At 42.2% G+C, this 16686-nt stretch overlaps 1 protein-coding gene across 1 annotated transcript in view; it reads right to left on the reverse strand.

Moving 5' to 3' along the window:
* Positions 1–7047: 7047 nt before the first annotated feature.
* The window catches only part of BEND4 (BEN domain containing 4), a 29125-nt gene continuing 19486 nt past the window's right edge, over positions 7048–16686 (reverse strand). The window contains exons 3-5 of the mRNA XM_052642327.1: positions 13783–13874; positions 10817–11057; positions 7048–7265 (exon numbers count right to left, since the gene is read on the reverse strand). Coding sequence (XP_052498287.1) covers positions 7048–7265; positions 10817–11057; positions 13783–13874 — 551 coding nt within the window. The remainder of the gene's footprint in view (positions 7266–10816; positions 11058–13782; positions 13875–16686) is intronic.

The following is a 16686-nucleotide window of genomic DNA, read 5'->3' on the forward strand; positions in this document are numbered from 1 at the left end:
CTAAGATCATGGCATCTGGTCTCATCACTTCATGTGAAACAGATGGGGAAACAGTGGAAACAGCAGCTGATATTTTTCTGGGCTCCAAAATCACTGCAGATGGTGACTGCAGCCATGAAATAGATAGTTACTCCTTGGAAGGAAAGTTATGACCAACCTAGACAGCATATTAATAAAGCAGAGACATTACTTTGCAGTGGTCATGTATGGATGTGACAGTTGGCCTATAAAGAAGGGTGAGTGACGAATAATTGATACTTTTGAACTGTGGTGTTGGAGAAGACTCTTGAGAGTCCCTTGGACCGCAAGGAGATCCAACCAGTCCGTCCTAAAGGAGATCAGTCCTGGGTGTTCATTGGAAGGAGTGATGTTGAAGGTGAAACTCCCAATACTTTGGCCACCTGATGCTAAGAGCTGACTCATTTGAAAAGACCCTGATGCTGGGAAAGATTGAGGGCAGATGAGGAGACGACAGAGGATGAGATGGTTGGATGGCATCACTGACTCGATGGACATGGATTTGGGTAAACTCCGGGAGTTGGTGATGGACAGGGAGGCCTGTCGTGCTGCAGTTCATGGGGTCACAGAGTCGGACACGACTGAGCGACTAAACTGATGTAGTATGTATCTCATTCCTTTTTGATAACTGAACACTCCATTTTGTAGATATACCACATTTTATCTGTCCATTCATCACCTGATGAATGTCAACTGATTTCACTTCTTGGTATAAGTAAAGCTCTATGAATATTTATGTACAAGTTTTTGTTTAAACATTTTTTAATTCTCTTGGGTATATACCCACTAGTGGAGTTGATGGGTCAACCACCACTGAACTTTTTAAGGAACTGCCAAATTGTTTTTCAAAGTGACTTACAGCATTTACATTCTTACCAGCAGTGTATGGATATTTCATCTTTCCATATCCTATCTGTTATCACATTACCTTTTTCATTGCTATTTCACTGTGGTTTAATTTGCATTTTCCTAATGACAAGTGGACTGCAAGGAGAGCCAACCAGTCCATTCTAAATATCAGCCCTCGGTGTTCTTTGGACGGAATGATGCTGAAGCTGAAACTCCAGTACTTTGGCCACCTCATGCGAAGAGCTGACTCATTGGAAAAGACTCTGATGCTGGGAGGGATTGGGGGCAGAAGGGGATGACAGAGGATGAGATGGCTGGATGGCATCACTGACTTGATGGATATGAGTCTGAGTGGACTCTGGGAGATGGTGATGGACAGGGAGGCCTGGCGTGCTGCGATTCATGGAGTTGCAAAGAGTCCGACACGACTGGGCAACTGAATTGAACAAGTGGTGTTAACCATCTTTTTGTGCTTATCGGCCATTTGTATATATCTTCATTGGAGATAGGTACATTCAGAACCCTTGCCCACTTTTAAATAGGTTTTTTGTGCTTTAATTAGTTAGGTTGTGTTTATTATTGAGTTGTAAAAGATCTATATATTCTGGCTATGTCTTTTATCAGATATATAATTTGTAAGTATTTCCTCTCATTCTATGGGCTTTTTGTTCTTTATGTTACTTTAGAAATGTAAAAGTTTTAAACTTTGATGAAGTACAACTTATCAGTTATACTTTCTGGTGTTGCATTGAAAAAAACTACTGCTTAACCCAAGATTTACTTCTGTTTTCTTCCAAGTTTTGTAGTTTTAGCTCTTCCATTTATTTTGAATTCCCTTTTGCACATGGTATAAAAGTAGGGGTCCAACTTCATTATTTTGGATGCGGATATCCTATTGACTCAAGATAATTTGTCAAAAAGGCTATTCTTTCCTTATTATCTTAGCACCCCTGTTAAAAATCAACTGACCACCAATGTAAGCATTGTTTGTATTTCTGTAAGAACTTTAGGGTAAGGTGGTCCATTTCTGCGGAGGTCACCTGAGATTTGCTCAAGAACTGCAATGGACTCGTAGATCAGTCTGGGAAGTACTGCCATCTTAGCAATACTGATTCCTCCACTTCACTATCCTGCAGTATCTTCCCAGTTATTTAGAACTTCTAAGATTTCTTCCACTAATGTACTGTAGTTTGCAGAGTACAAGTCTGGCACTTATTTTAAAAAATTTATTCCTAAGGGTTTGTTTCTGATATGATTGAAAATAAAATTGTTTTTTAAATTTCAGAGTGTTGCTAGTATATAGAAGAGTTGATTTTCATATATTGATCTTGTTTCCTGCAACCTTGCTGAATTTGTTCCTAACATTTGCTTGATTTGTAGCTTTTACTGTGAGACCTGCTACAAAATATTAAAAACCCAAGTGACTTAATAATCCTGTTTCAATGCTTTAGAATAGTAAAATAATTTAAATTTCATTTTAATTTTATATCCCAATTCAAACTCAAATTATTTGGACTGAATTGCATTTTCATCCAAAACTACTGTTTAGGACATTCACCTTGTAGTGAAAGAAATGAACCATTTTCCCTAAATGAAAAAATTTATTAGTTTTAACTTGGTCTAACTTATGAATGATACATTCAGCCTCACTGTTCAATAATATTTGATGTCAGATTTATTTTATGTAATAACTAGTGGGAAGCCACCATGCCACCTTATTTAGCCATAGCTACTTTGCTTTTGTAATGAGGTCACTGTTCATAAACAATCAACATCTTTTCACTGTTAAAAGGTCAAGAGAAGACATTGTAGCATTCCTCCTCTCCCTGAACAATGGAACTATAGAAGCATGTATTTTTAAAGTGTGAATGTACAAAATGCAGGACAGAAATTTTGGATCACATGTTACTTTCACTTCATCACTGGTTGTCCCTTTCATTCACTAGATCAAATGGATTTTTTGGAGGAGTTCTGGTCAGTTCCCTGACATAACTATCTTTTATATGGGTGTTAAGCATGTAACATTTTCTTAGCATTCTGAGTCAAGCAGAAAAGCCCTACTGTCAAGGCAAAAAAAAATTTTGTTAAAGAAAAAAACACCCAGAAAAGCGTCTTGAATAAATTTGAGAAAGATGCAAAAAGCAAGTTAAAACACTTAACAGAAACTTGACATTTATTGTGCAACTTTATCTCCAACAGAACATGTGGCATTCTAGAGGTATATGAAGTAATAAAATCAATACTCCAATTAGAACACCTGAAATAACTGGCTCTAGTAACAAATGTTTCTTATAATTAAAAATATTGAATGTTTAAAAAACTCTTATAACATTTTAAGTTCCTAAAAGAAATGTGCCTAACACTTAAAAAACAACTTACTCTTCTATATAAATTGTTCACAAAAAATCTTGCTATCCTGTATTACACTATGCATTTATAGCTTTATTAACATATCTCTAGTGGGTATTAACTCTACACAGTACAATCAAATAGAAATTATTAATAAAGAATCAACAAGACTTCAACAATAAAAATATCAGGATCAATGGATTTGTCACAGTTTCTGCACATGTGTTCTTCATAGAAAATAGAGTAAAGGCAAGTTGGCCCCAGTGTCAGGCTGCTACAGGAAGTTCCGGAGAGGAGACACACACAGAGGCAATGCTTAAACAGGGCAGGGTCGGACTGCAGCAGCAACCTTCAAGGTTTCAGGACCCCTCTCACGGTCTGGCACGCCCTGCTCCCTAGAAACAAACCCAGGCTCTGATGGCCGAGGCAAGCTCTTGAAACTTAAAACACAGCCAGAGGTGTCAAAGCCACAACTACAGGAAAGGATCAACAGATTACTGTATTTTCCTACAAAATCTTCACGACAATTCTCACAGTGACGTCATGGTTAAAACCCTCTCTTCCAAACCAGACTCATCAAATCTAAGGCTACGAATACAACAAATGTGAAAAGTGAAGGAATGCTGGCTAACTGATGTCCAGTGCCACGTCTAACATCTATCTGTTCCCGAAGAACATCACTTCACTGAGTTCAAACTTTTGCTTTCATATCCCTGCATTTTTGTACTGGGAACCCTAGGATGGAAATGTGAACAAATTAGTCATTTTTTTCACTACTTTGATTAAACAACAAATCTATCCCAAAGTGTTGATGGGTTTTGAGAACTGGAGAAAACTGGAACTACTGGAGAAAACTGAACAAGTCATTCCACTTTCTAAACCCCAAGATTTCCCCTTACTAGCTGAGTAATAAGCTCAATAAAATGGGATAACAATAACAGCCTAGGGAGTGCTTGTGAGGATTAAATGAGAGGAGGCATAAAGTGCTTAGCAAAACACCTGCACACAAGGACTCTGAACTATAAGCTATAGCTATTGTCAGTGGGGCCTGAATAGTTTTCCAATGCAGGGAAGACCCATCAGGCTACTTGTACTGGGGCAATTCTGACAATGAACATACTTTTGAGTAAGTCATCTTAGCAGATATATTTTTTATTGTAATTTGGGGAACTGTGATTCAGTGAAAGCGTAGTGCTTCTATTAGCCAGTTTTGGACAGCCATGAGGAAATTTAATCTGGTACTTTACCACAAAGATACGGTAATTCAGTACTATCAATAAGCCGTACTGACCGAGCTGGTCATTAGATGTGTGAAGTCCTCTGAATGTTCTCTGCAACTGGATACACCATGGAGGGTAAAAGTGGTCTCTAACAGGTAAATATACTCATTATAGTTTTGAATTTTAATTAGGAGGCAAGTACTGGTGAGTTATTACTTTTGCACTTCACGTTGTCCAGCATTAATTCTTCACTGTCCTCTAACCACTGGCTGATAATTCAAGTAACTGCAGAGGGCCATCAACTGGGTGGCATTTTCCACATCATTTCAAATGAAGTGGTTATTTTTATCCAGTACTTACATGACTGAAAGAAGCCATCACTATGTTTACAAAAATATATCATAATGATACATACTGCTGTTTAGAGACATTTACACTAGCGTTCTGACTCAAGCATCCTATTTGACATGTTTTGCCAAGCAGTTTTGGCAAGTGTCACCACATTAAACACACACCAGCAAGACTTGCACCATATGTTGAAAATCACTATTACATTTTAAAAAATTGGTATATAAGAGCTGTCAAAAATTATAAACATCTGTATGGGGAAATGACACAGCACTGAATGAGAAAAGTTCAAATCTTTTCTAAAAATGAAGCTATCCAACAATGATACTTTTTTTTAAAATGAATGAAATCTAAGAAAAACGAAGGAGGTAGTCTGTGGGCATTAGGTTCAGGTTCTAGAGTACATGCTGAATGACAGAATTCAAACGAGGGCAATATTCATGTTTTCCTACTTGATACCCCATCTATTTTCTGACAGCATCAGGAGGTCAAGCCATTAAAAGTGGCAGGAAAACGCAGACATCATGAACTTGGAGATTGCCAAGTTTGTACCGTCGTCTAGATTTTGGGAAAAAAATCTGCTATTATAAGAATTTACTGGACTTAACCATCCTATTGCTATCTGACACATGGAGAAGCTGGATCAAATAATATATTAATAGATCACCTTATAATTCTGATGAAGGTCAGTGTGTTTATGACTGGCAAAAGACTACACAGTCAATGTTTATGGACCAATGAAGGGCTAAGAAAGACCCAGAATAGGAAATCACCCACTTGCTCTACGGCTGTGAAGTAGCCACATATATAACATCTTTCAATTTCCCTATCAAAAGAGATGACTTTTTCTTTTAAACAAATACTCTAATGTTATCCTCTCCATTCCCAGTGAAGCCTAAAACAGCAGCAGCCTTTAATAAAAGCTGCCCATTTAGCCCTAAGCTTTACAAAGAATGCAGTTATCTGGATTAGGGTGATAAAGGAAGCCTCCCCTCCTACCCACACCTTAAGCAGAAACAGATTCTATCATCTCTAGAGCATCTGGTGATACGAAATGATTCCAAAGACACTACTACAAACTTGAGCTCAACAAATTAAACTGGGGAAAGCAGGTGGGAAAGGTCCGCGCTAACTCAGCCAAGGCCAGAAATTCAGGGGAATATTGGAGGGAAGCAAGTACAACTGGGGTGAAACATTTCCATTGGTGACAATGAGAAACAAGATTTATGCAAATTCTAAAGATCAACTCAGCACAAAAAGACCCCCAAATTTCAGAGAAATTACGAACAAGCCTGTTGCATAGTTGTCAGAATGGCCTTGAAGCTGTGTGTATACAATTCCAGAACAAATTCAGTGAATACCATTGGCCTCACCACTTGTTTGGTCCTCAGTGCACCAAACGGCTAGCTGATTGAAATTCTCATTGTTCAGCCCATCACTTTGGCATTGTGTCAACAGAGCCTGGTTTAAGGCTGTGGAAATAATGCATCTATGAACCTACAAAATTGAGCATTTGAAAATGGTTTTGGATCTTTGGATGTTTCTTGACTGACACAGTGAAAACTTTTACTGTTTGTCAATCCCAGAGATCATATAGTGCCTTCCTTATCAACACAGTAGAAATTTTATTTTTTGGTCAAAAGTAACAAAGAGAAAGAGCTAGCTTCCAACTCATCATTGTCTAGAGGTGACCTCTGATCTCTGGTTTCTGTTTTAGTAACAGGTTCTGTCAATGTAGACACAACATACAATGTCACCTATCCCATGTCTTTGCTGAGAAGTATAAATTCAAGTCTTTGGAAAACATAAAGACAACTTATCTGAACTAAAATGAGAATGCCTGTTCCGTGTCCCTCAGGACAATGCTGTGTCTCAAGCTTCTCCCATGAGCACCAAACTAACCTCCATGGGGACCAGCTCTGCTCACGAAGCAGAGCTTACCTGAAGGCGTCAGACAGGCGACCAAGAACTCGCCTATCTTTTTTCACCCTCACCATCTAACTAGTCATCATTTGAGATCAACTGTAGTTTTTTCTTCGTATAATATAGTATTCTGAAAATCTCTGCAGGCTCCATACACTTTCCAAACAACCCGAAAATGGGCTTGTATTGGGAGCTGTTTGGCAGTAGGTCAAGAGAGTTAAGGTTTAGGATGTGTAAAGTCTGATAGAGTGACATGCTTTGGATTCTAAAGTGATGGTAATAGAACATTCACCACTGGAACTCGAGAGGACTGGCTGCTCGTGTGGAAAGATTTTGTCCACTAATCACCAGATCCATCCTGGGAATTTTTATTGAAGACTTCATCGTGGGAAGGTTGGTGATCGATCCCTTCGTAAAAGGAGCCTCCGTTGTGCAGGAAAGTGCCCACGGCTCGCCCCTGCCGGGCGTGACCCACAGCATCGCTGAACACTTTGTTTATCTGCTCCTCTGAGGGCATCCACCAGTCGGGGTTGGAGGTACAGTGCATCCTAATGAATTCTGTGGGAATATACACAACAGTAAAAAGAAAAAAAAAAAAAGAGAGAGAGAAACAGCTGGTTTTTGCAGTGGATGATAGGAAGGATGCTTAAACTTTAACAGCAGCTCTATAAGGAAAGCTTTATGGGACATCAGATGTAGTGCCATGATGATGTCACTTATTAGACTTTAAAACTTACACCACCTACATTTTCTACTCACGTGCAAAAATAAAAATTATGTGAGTGGTCCCTCTAACACATTTGCATGAAAGGTAAATCTGATTTGTGAGGCATGGTCTGCACCATGCTAGGTTCAAACCCTGTTGCTACATGCCCACATTTTTAACTCTTTCCAGAAGCACAGCAAGTATCATTAGCATGGCATTCTTTAACCAGCTACTAATTTGTAGATTAAGTGCAAAAAAATAAAATCTCAGTAAGAACCTGCAAAGGTTTTGGTTCGGAAGAGATTTCCACATTATTAAAGGCTGTATTTATGTCTCTAATTATGATATCTATACATGTACTGACAAATTTTTTTAGATGGAGTTTTCCTCTAAATATTTAATTTCACCAGATACAATTAGGAAGAGAGAGTGTATAAAGAGTAGCTAAGATTCCAATAAAACAATCTCAGCCTCCCTCCAGCTGAGTTCAAATCAACCTTTCCTGTTTTCTCAGAGAGTCAGGGGACATGCAGAGTTCCCATACAGCTATTTCATTAATAACATGGGCATCTGAAAACTGAAGTGAGCATTCTGGAAAAGGTCCTAAGTCAAACTGTTTTGTTTTGCACAGCTGATTGAAAGTTCAGGGTGACTGCTATTTACGTATCATTTCTTCTCCAGCACTGCTCCCTCTAGAAGACAGCAGTTCTGGTCATAGGATTGGATTTGTCTGAAATTTACTTATGAAAGCCTGATCCTATTTGCCCTGAGAAGCTGATGCTTTTACGAACCTGGACCAGAAAAATCTCATGAACTGAACTGTGTCTATCTTAGCAGATAAACAGGGCCTTCCCTTCAATTTCATGCCTGAGGTGAGAGACTCGTTCATCTCGTCGAAGTCCTAGCTCCGGTGGCCTTCCCTGGGCTGAGAACTGTGTTTATTCAGCATCTCATCCTGCAAAATTGTCAGGAACCAGATGGCTGATGGTGGGGTGCAAGCCTAGCAAACACTGAAGGACACCTACACCCTCAAACCCAAGCCATGGCCACTACAACGCTGAAAAGCGAGAAAGCAAGTGGGAGCACCAGGGCTCACATAGCAAGATCTCTCCCTATTATCTCCCTGTGTTCACACTTAGGCACAACTGCAACTGTCCTCAGACTGCCTCCAGCTAGGCTGTGAGCTCCACAAGTCAGGGATTCTGTTTTCTACTCCTCTCTGCCTTTCCCAGGTCTCCTACCTCAAGTATTCCGTAACTGTTTAAGGAGTTCCCCTACCTCTGTCCAGATGCCCCATTCTCCCAGGAACATCAAGAAATGAAAGAAGGTGCCCATGAGCAGCAATCAGCCCTGCCACTCTGAGAATGTGCTGCTCTGGGATACCTACACTGCCCCCTCTTTAGCACCCACTGTTGTGACAGGACTTCCCCCAACACTGTGCCAGACGATTACAAGCTCCAGATAGATGTCATTCTGTTACACAGACTGGAAGCACTGTCACGTAACTGACCCCCTCTTCCTGCTGGAGTCAAACCACTCCAGGGAACAGGCCCGCCTAGAATTTGATTTCATTCCCTGAAGCACCCTGCTCTCCATCCCTCAAGTGTCCAAACCTCTGCAGCTTCCTTAGCCTTCCTACGCTTGCTGACCACAAGGACGTCACCCTGGGGGTCATCACACCTGAGCCTTCAGGAAAGGAATCCCATTTAGGTCAAAGAAGGCCCCAAGAGTTCAGCCTTTGGGACAGACACAAGGGCTCTAACCAGCTGCCCTGACACATCAGCAGTTCCTGCCTATGCCTTCTCCACCCATGGGCAGGGGAGGCCTGTGCATCCTGACCAGCTCTCCTGTGCTGGAGAGAACATGTTCTGATTGGGCAGCCTGGGCTGCATCGGTGTCCCAGGGGGCCTGGCAGCATTCCCAGGGCAGAAACATTAGTGCTTTGGGATGTAAGTTAATCCCTCAGTTTCACAGACTTGCTCATTAAAATGTAAAATGTTTAACAAGGATTTATGGTAAGGGACAGTGAGCCCCCTTATCCTGATTCCTCACAAGCCGCAGGGCAAATTCCTGAATCCATACTGAGCAAGTTCTCAGCAGCCCCCTCCCCCTGCTAAGCTTACCACCACTCTGGTGCCTCTGTCTGCTCTGATGATACCGGGGAATAAAGGAACCTATGGCTAGTTTGCTAAGGCAGACACTGGAAATTCCCGTCACCCAGACACTCTAAATGGAATCTTTAGACTGGCCAACAAGGGGTGCTCCAGTGCACCTGAGCCAAGTTGTTAATAACGATGGTATCTTCATTCTAGGTGGCTCTGTCAAGCCTGGGCCACCTGAATCAATCATCTGGGGTGGTCGCGAGGTGCAATAATGCACGCCTCTCCTGTCCTTCCCCCAGACCGCTGAATCGGAAGTTCAGGGTGGGTCTGGGGATCTCTGTTGCTAACAAATGCTGCACAGGCACCCTAGTCGCTGTGGGTGTTAGGACAGGGGTGCAGGAGTGAGTGTCTTTCTGATGATGAAGGCCTTATCAGTGATAAGGTTTTTCCACTGTGACTTCTTCACCAGGAAATATTTTGATTCCTATCAGGAGTAAATCATTATTTAGTCTTTCCAACCAATAAAATCACTCAAACTATACAGGTTAAGTCTTTCCAGCCAATAAAATCACTCTTGAACTACATTCAAGTTAATATTCTGATATGGACTTTTCAGGTGTGAACAGAGCTTACGTTGGCAACTGTAATGTTTCTGCTTGTCTGTGCTGATCTGCAACCACCGAAGCAACCGTTTACATCTGGCTTCTTCCTCCTCACCCTCTGCCTGGCCTATCCGTAGTGTGGATCAGCTACAGAGTCATCAGCTGTTAATACTGATGAAGAGGTGTCATCTAAGCAGTATTTTTTAAATACGGACACTTAAAAAAAACTAGAACAGAATCTGACTGGGCGAGAAATACTTTAGGCCTAGGGAAAATTAACTAAATAAATTTAAGGAGCAGGGGCAAGTATTCTCGACAAGGGTAGCTAGACTGGGGGAGGGTGCCATAGGCTTCAGATGAAAATGGGGTAAATTTTAAAATCCCTTGTCTTCTTTTCCTCTGTGCTTTTCCCAGTGTTCCAGCTTTCCTGGAGGTGGCCTTCCCAGGCAGCAAAGAAAATCTGAACTTAAAGCGTGAAACATGAGGTGCTATGCAGTGCTTATGTGCCACTAAGTGCTAAAGCAAACAAAGAATTTTTAAAGAACTTCTCGATACCAAAGAGATGGGCTACATGAAGCCTATAAAGTCTCAGCGGAAAAAAAACCAAAATACAGTCACGGCTGAACACTTGCACGGGGAGCCACAGCCAATGCGGTGAAATGAGATCACAGATGGACACTGAGCGGAAGGATGCAGTACCTCGGAGGCATGTTACTTTAACTGGATCCAGAGGGCGCCTCTCAGGACCTGTCTCTCCTGACTGCACTGACCTTTTCCTTTTTCCAAGGCCGCATGAGTACTTAAGCTCATCGGTAGTGAAAACAAATCTGATGAGGTATCGAAGGAGCCGCCTCCCATCTTTCTTTGAAGAATTTACAGCCTCGTCCCACTGTTTGCTCGTTATGTAGACAGGATAGTTGTTCAACAGCTGCTTGCTTCCCTGGAAAAGCGAAATATTTTCTCATTACCTACTTAGCCAGCCAGCCAGCAGCCCGGGCGATCTCCATTTCAAAGGCAAACACGCTTTTTAACCAAGTGGCTATGCTGACAATGAACCAGGTACTGAAGAGCACAAGTAATTGCTCACTCTCAAAACGGGCACTTTTCAAATTACATTTGCATTTTCTATAACAAGAGCCAATGAGGTTTAATGAACACCTTTGAAAGAGGAGCTATTTATAACTTGCATTTTAACAGGTAGGTTAAAACGTGTCAAGATCCAATGACAGGAAACACTATTTAAATATAACCTGTAACTTTCCTTTTCAATCTATTAAAATATGCAAAAATGACTTTGAAGAGCGTGATCAAACAGGTCTCCTCATCCTTTGGTTGGCGGTTAAGTACTTTTAGAAACGATGATGGTGGGTTATTTCCATAAGGTATATTTTTTGTGTTTAATGTACCTAATATCTGATAGCTGCTGCATTTCAGTGAAACATCATTAAAAAGTGAATTTAAAAAAAGTGGAATTGTGGAAACAGAAAAAAAAATCACTAATAATAATGCAAAACAAGTTTCCTCGAATTATAGCTTCTGCAAATGCCACTATTATATCAACTCAAATTTTTCTTACTTTTCACCTTTGTAATTTATGTCTGCTATAAAATTCCCAGGCTAAATAGCTGCAATGGGACTAATTATAGGAATTTCTGTAACATTTATAAGCCATGTTTAATCAATTGCACCTACACAACCATTATTTTAGCTCTGGTTGTCCATAAAATTCTACAGTCCAGGACAAATTAATTAACCGATGATCTCAGTTTTAATGTACTTCTTCCCCAGTAATTAAGGTGTACAAAATAAAGAAAGGAAACTCATTCAGTTTTACAACTTTGCCAATTTACTATAGGTTATAAATTGGCACTGTTTGGGTCTCACAGGTTTTTATTTTAAAAAGTGCTGTTAAGGTCTGAAGAGGGCAAATGGTACAGGAGCCAACAGGAAAGGAAGAGGCAGCAGCTATGAAGCTGTCGCTAGATTAGACCCACAGAAACTCATCACCGCAGCGTCATACTCCTGTGAAGTAGCAGGCATGTGACTGACTGTCCTTTTTATAGGAAGCAACTGAGGGACATGGCTTGAGGTTGGAATTTAGTCAGTTTGGGTTTGAACTGAATCTTAGTTCTGCGTCTTATTTGGTGTTTCTTGAACAAGTTACTTCAACTGAGAGGAAGAACTAAGTTATCATAGGTTTAAACTATGAGTATTTGGGAGCATAAACCAGCATATGTAGCATATGTCCTACGTATGATCAAAAGATGGGCAGGAGCCCAGAGGTTCCTAAGGGCCCCTTAGCCCAGACTGCTGTTTCATGGCAGGAGGGGCGAGACAGAGGGTTGACTGGCATGTGTGGCAGTGCAGACAGGAAAGCGGGGGTCAAAGACGTAAGACCAAGGGGGCTGGGCAACCAATCCCGTGAGCCAGGCTACGGGGGACTGAGGTGTTGCCGATTCCCAGGTGAAACGAGACATCCTCCACAAAGGTAAGCAACAGAGGGTTATGGTTGGGGGACGGAGGCGGCAGATACTACCGAGGACCAGTGTCTGTCACACGGCAGGTGCAGTGAACATCTGTTGAATGACGACTGCAGGGACTCCCCTGGTGGTCCAGGGGTTAAGACTCTGTGCTCCCAGTGCAGGGGACACAGGTTCGACCCTGGTCCAGGAAGATCCCACACACCGCAGAGCAACTAAACCCATGAGCCACAACTGCCGAGCCTACACTCTAGAGCCTGGGAGATGCAACAAAATGAGAAGCCCACACACCAGAATGAAGAGTTGTCTCCGCCTGCCTCAACTGGAGAAAGCCCATGCACAGCAACGAAGACTCAGCACAGTCAAAAATGAGAGAGAGAGAGAAAGGAAGGAAAAAAAAAAGAAAGGAATGGGGAATCAGAAGAGTCCTGACACTAAGGCCCACAGAAAGAGAGCAGGTGCAGGAGGGAAGAGAGGCGAGACTCTGGGGATGAAGAGGGCTGGGAAACGGGCCCCTGGACGGGACAACCGGGAGAGCAGCCTGGAGTGGGGTAGGGGGCAGCTCTCTCAGAGCATTCTGATAAGGAGTGGAGGTGCAGCCAGACTACAGACAGGGCAGAGCAAAAAGAAATAAGAGTGGAGAAATGAACACAGACCAGTCTTTCAAGGGTTTGATCACTGAGGTTACCATTCAGCAAGTGCCTTCAATGACAGGAATGGGGCTGAGACCTGAACCTACCCTTCAAGGAGCAGGATGCGTTGTGCTGTTAGGATGACAGTGCCGCAGGGTGCTTTGGGTGATGGAAGGAGAAAGAAAAGATAATCGTTGAGGGAGGGAGGGAGCATCAAAGAGGGGCTGATTTTCAGAGTAGGAAGACTTGGAACAAACACTGTCTCTGCCTGAGGGAATGACAGGTGGGTTCCCCCATTTCAGGTCCCTCTGAGCCGAAAGAACATTGCCCACAATATTAAACTTCTGTTTTCCCCCCTCAGAGTACAGAGGTGAATGTACTTCATGATGCATGGCCTTTCTCCGCAGGATATATCCTCATTCATAAGGCTCAAGAGTCTACCAGGCCTTCTGTTGGCCAATCTGTTCTGGGGTACAGGTGGCTAAGCACCGAGATGCTTCGTCTTAAGGACCTTCCGCACGGGGCACCGTTTACCTCGCCACTGGAGACCTACCTCGGTCGGCTGGTCAGCTGGCTGTGGGATCATGAGCTGGTTGTGATGCTGGAGCACCATCTTCAGGTAATCTAAGACTGTCTGGCAGGGCACTGGGTGGAAGAAATTGCAACAATTGCACATGAGCTGAACTGTGCTGGGAAAACAGAAAGCTTTCAACCTTTAAAAAGATTTTTGATGCAAACATCTAAAAAAAAAATCGACTCATTTTCTAAAGGAAACAGAATCTTCTTTCATTTGACATCCGCAGTTATTTCAGTTTGTAAACATGGAACAGATGCTACAGTTTGGGGAGAAATTTTGGGTTCAGCACAATTTAAGTCAAACTGACTCTAAGATGAATTTGGGTCAATAATAATGATGTCACATTGAACAAGCCACAGAAAAGACATGTCTTCTTTGATTCAAGTTGTAACATGAGCACCCAATGGTGCTTTTGAAAATTAAGGTACTGAAGACTGTGATGTTCCACTCATTTAAAATTGATGATACAATGCCATTATTAGTGCCATTCATCCCTAGTTCTTCAGGAAAGCAGTTAAGTCATGCACTTTAGACCTGCTTCCTGACATGGACACGCCTGACCATGTAGCGCATCCCCTCTCCAGACGCTCCCCTGATCTGGTCCAATTCAGATTCAGTTAGTATGTATATCATTAACTGTTGTACTATATTTTTTGAGGCATGGTCTTATAGAACTATTGAATAATTACAATAAAACTGAACACATGAGCCCAATATACAACCTGATATATTTTTGTACCACTGCAGAAATAATTCTTACATCTCAAGATTTATATTAGAGCCCTTTCTGAAGTATTAACTAATTGCTTTTAAAGGTCTCAGTAGCCTAGTTAATAACCTAATTGACATGGATCACTGGCATTATCTGTCCTGGCTATGTGTTTTCTTAGAATGTTTTTGTCACCTTAGAGAAAACAGTAAATATTTAACCTAAACCTTACTTTTAAAGTATTATCACTGAGCTTTCTTCACTTTTTTTTTCCTCACATTTTTTTTTTTTAAGAGAGCAAACCGAAGTTATCATCTTTATCCCCTGCTAATAGCTCTGGGTTTTTTTAGGTGACATTACACTGCAACGTAAGAAATCAAACACTGTATCAACATCCTTTGGGAGAATTTGAATGATAAGTAGAAGTAGGTTAGGAAATTCTTCTTCTTGCCAAGAAATATTTTCTTAAATTACAGATCTGTCACCGAGGGTCACACGAGGCACGCTCACACACCCGCGTGGGGTGCGCAGCGCGGCGGCAGCGGCACAGCCCTCCCCGCCACAGGGAGGGCCGCTCGCCGGGCACACGCCGAGAAGGCCAAGCGAGAGCAATCTGTGGTGTCAGAAGACCAACGGCCCCCACTGACGGCCCGAGGCAAAGAACGGGAGACCGAAGATCAGGGCCAGAGGCCACACCCAACCCCTGCCTCCCTCACCCTCTCTGATGGGCAGCGGCGGGGAAGACAAGTGAGGGGCCCCGCGGACAGACCGAGAAGAGCAGACACGTTCACTGGGAACGCCCGTCCCTCGTCTGGCACGGCTTAGGCTCAGCCCGGGAGAACACGACCACACCACATCGATCCGTTGAGCCAAGGTGGAGCGGGGTGGTGGTGGTGGGGGGGGAGGCACGGTGAGGACAGTCTTAAATTACATCAGTGTCACAGGTCACTCTTGCATAGTCATCTGAATATCTTCTTTAAAGAAGCATTTTGGGGACAACCACAAAAGTCAACAAAAAGAAGGCATATGTGTTTCAGTTTGAAGCAGGACTTTCACTAAGCCAAAGTTTAATAAAACCTGTCAAGTATCTCTAATTTTACCACTGTATTAAAAGCCTAACTCACTTTAAAGTCCATCCTGATGTAACTAAATCCTGTGATTTACAATTCTGCCAGATCTTGCCCAAATTCCTCTTAAGGGGTGCACTTACTGGATAACAGTTCTATGTTCTGACAGACACTTTTACCCTGGATATGGCTGAGTAGGGAGTTTGAGTCACTGAGAGCTAGAAAATCCGCTTTCTAAACCATACCATTTCTGCTAGGGTATGCAAAGTTCATGGAAAAGTCTGAGCAAGTTAACTGAATGACAAACAGTAATTTCCCACATTACTAGAGTTCCATAAACAAATAGTCCAACCCACTTGCTGATGCCATAGTGAGTGAGAATGAATCTTCTGGCAATGGGGATTGATTACAGGAAAAATGTAGAAGACTTGAGAAGCTAGTGGAGACAGGAAACCGGTTTGCTATTGAGTTCTGGCTTTTCACTGACTGTGTGGCCTTTGGGACTCCATTTAACTTCTGTGTCTAAGTCTCTTCTGTACATTGCCAAATATAAGGGTTTCAGGAGCAGCAATGCAGGAGAAGGCAATGGCAACCCACTCCAGTACTCTTGCCAGGAAGGTCCCATGGATGGAGGAGCCTGGTAGGCTGCAGCCCACGGGATCACCAGGAGTCGGACACGACTTCACTTTCACTTTCATGTATTGGAGAAGGAAATGGCAACCCACTCCAGTATTCTTGCCTGGAGAATCCCAGGGACAGGAGAGCCGGGTGGGCTGCCGTCTATGGGGTCACACAGAGTTGGACACGACTGAAGCAACTTAGCAGCAGCAGCAATGCAATTGTATGTATGTCACTGCATTGCAAAGCAACCTGTGCGAGGTATTATTCTGGATTTAGTTTGGAAGTTTTAGTAAAATTTGTAAATACTCACTGACTGATTAGGATTTGAATGAAACTCCTTTTGCTACTTTATCCATATTTTACATATGTTTACAGAAAAATGTTTAAGAACAAAATGCTTATAAAACTGAATATTCAGTGTGACCTCAACCGTGTTAAAAATAATTATGTGCAAAGAGACTGGAAAGAAATAAACCAAAGCAT

This window comes from Budorcas taxicolor, chromosome 6 (assembly GCF_023091745.1).
Source record: "Budorcas taxicolor isolate Tak-1 chromosome 6, Takin1.1, whole genome shotgun sequence".
Classification (NCBI taxonomy): Eukaryota; Metazoa; Chordata; class Mammalia; order Artiodactyla; family Bovidae; genus Budorcas; species Budorcas taxicolor.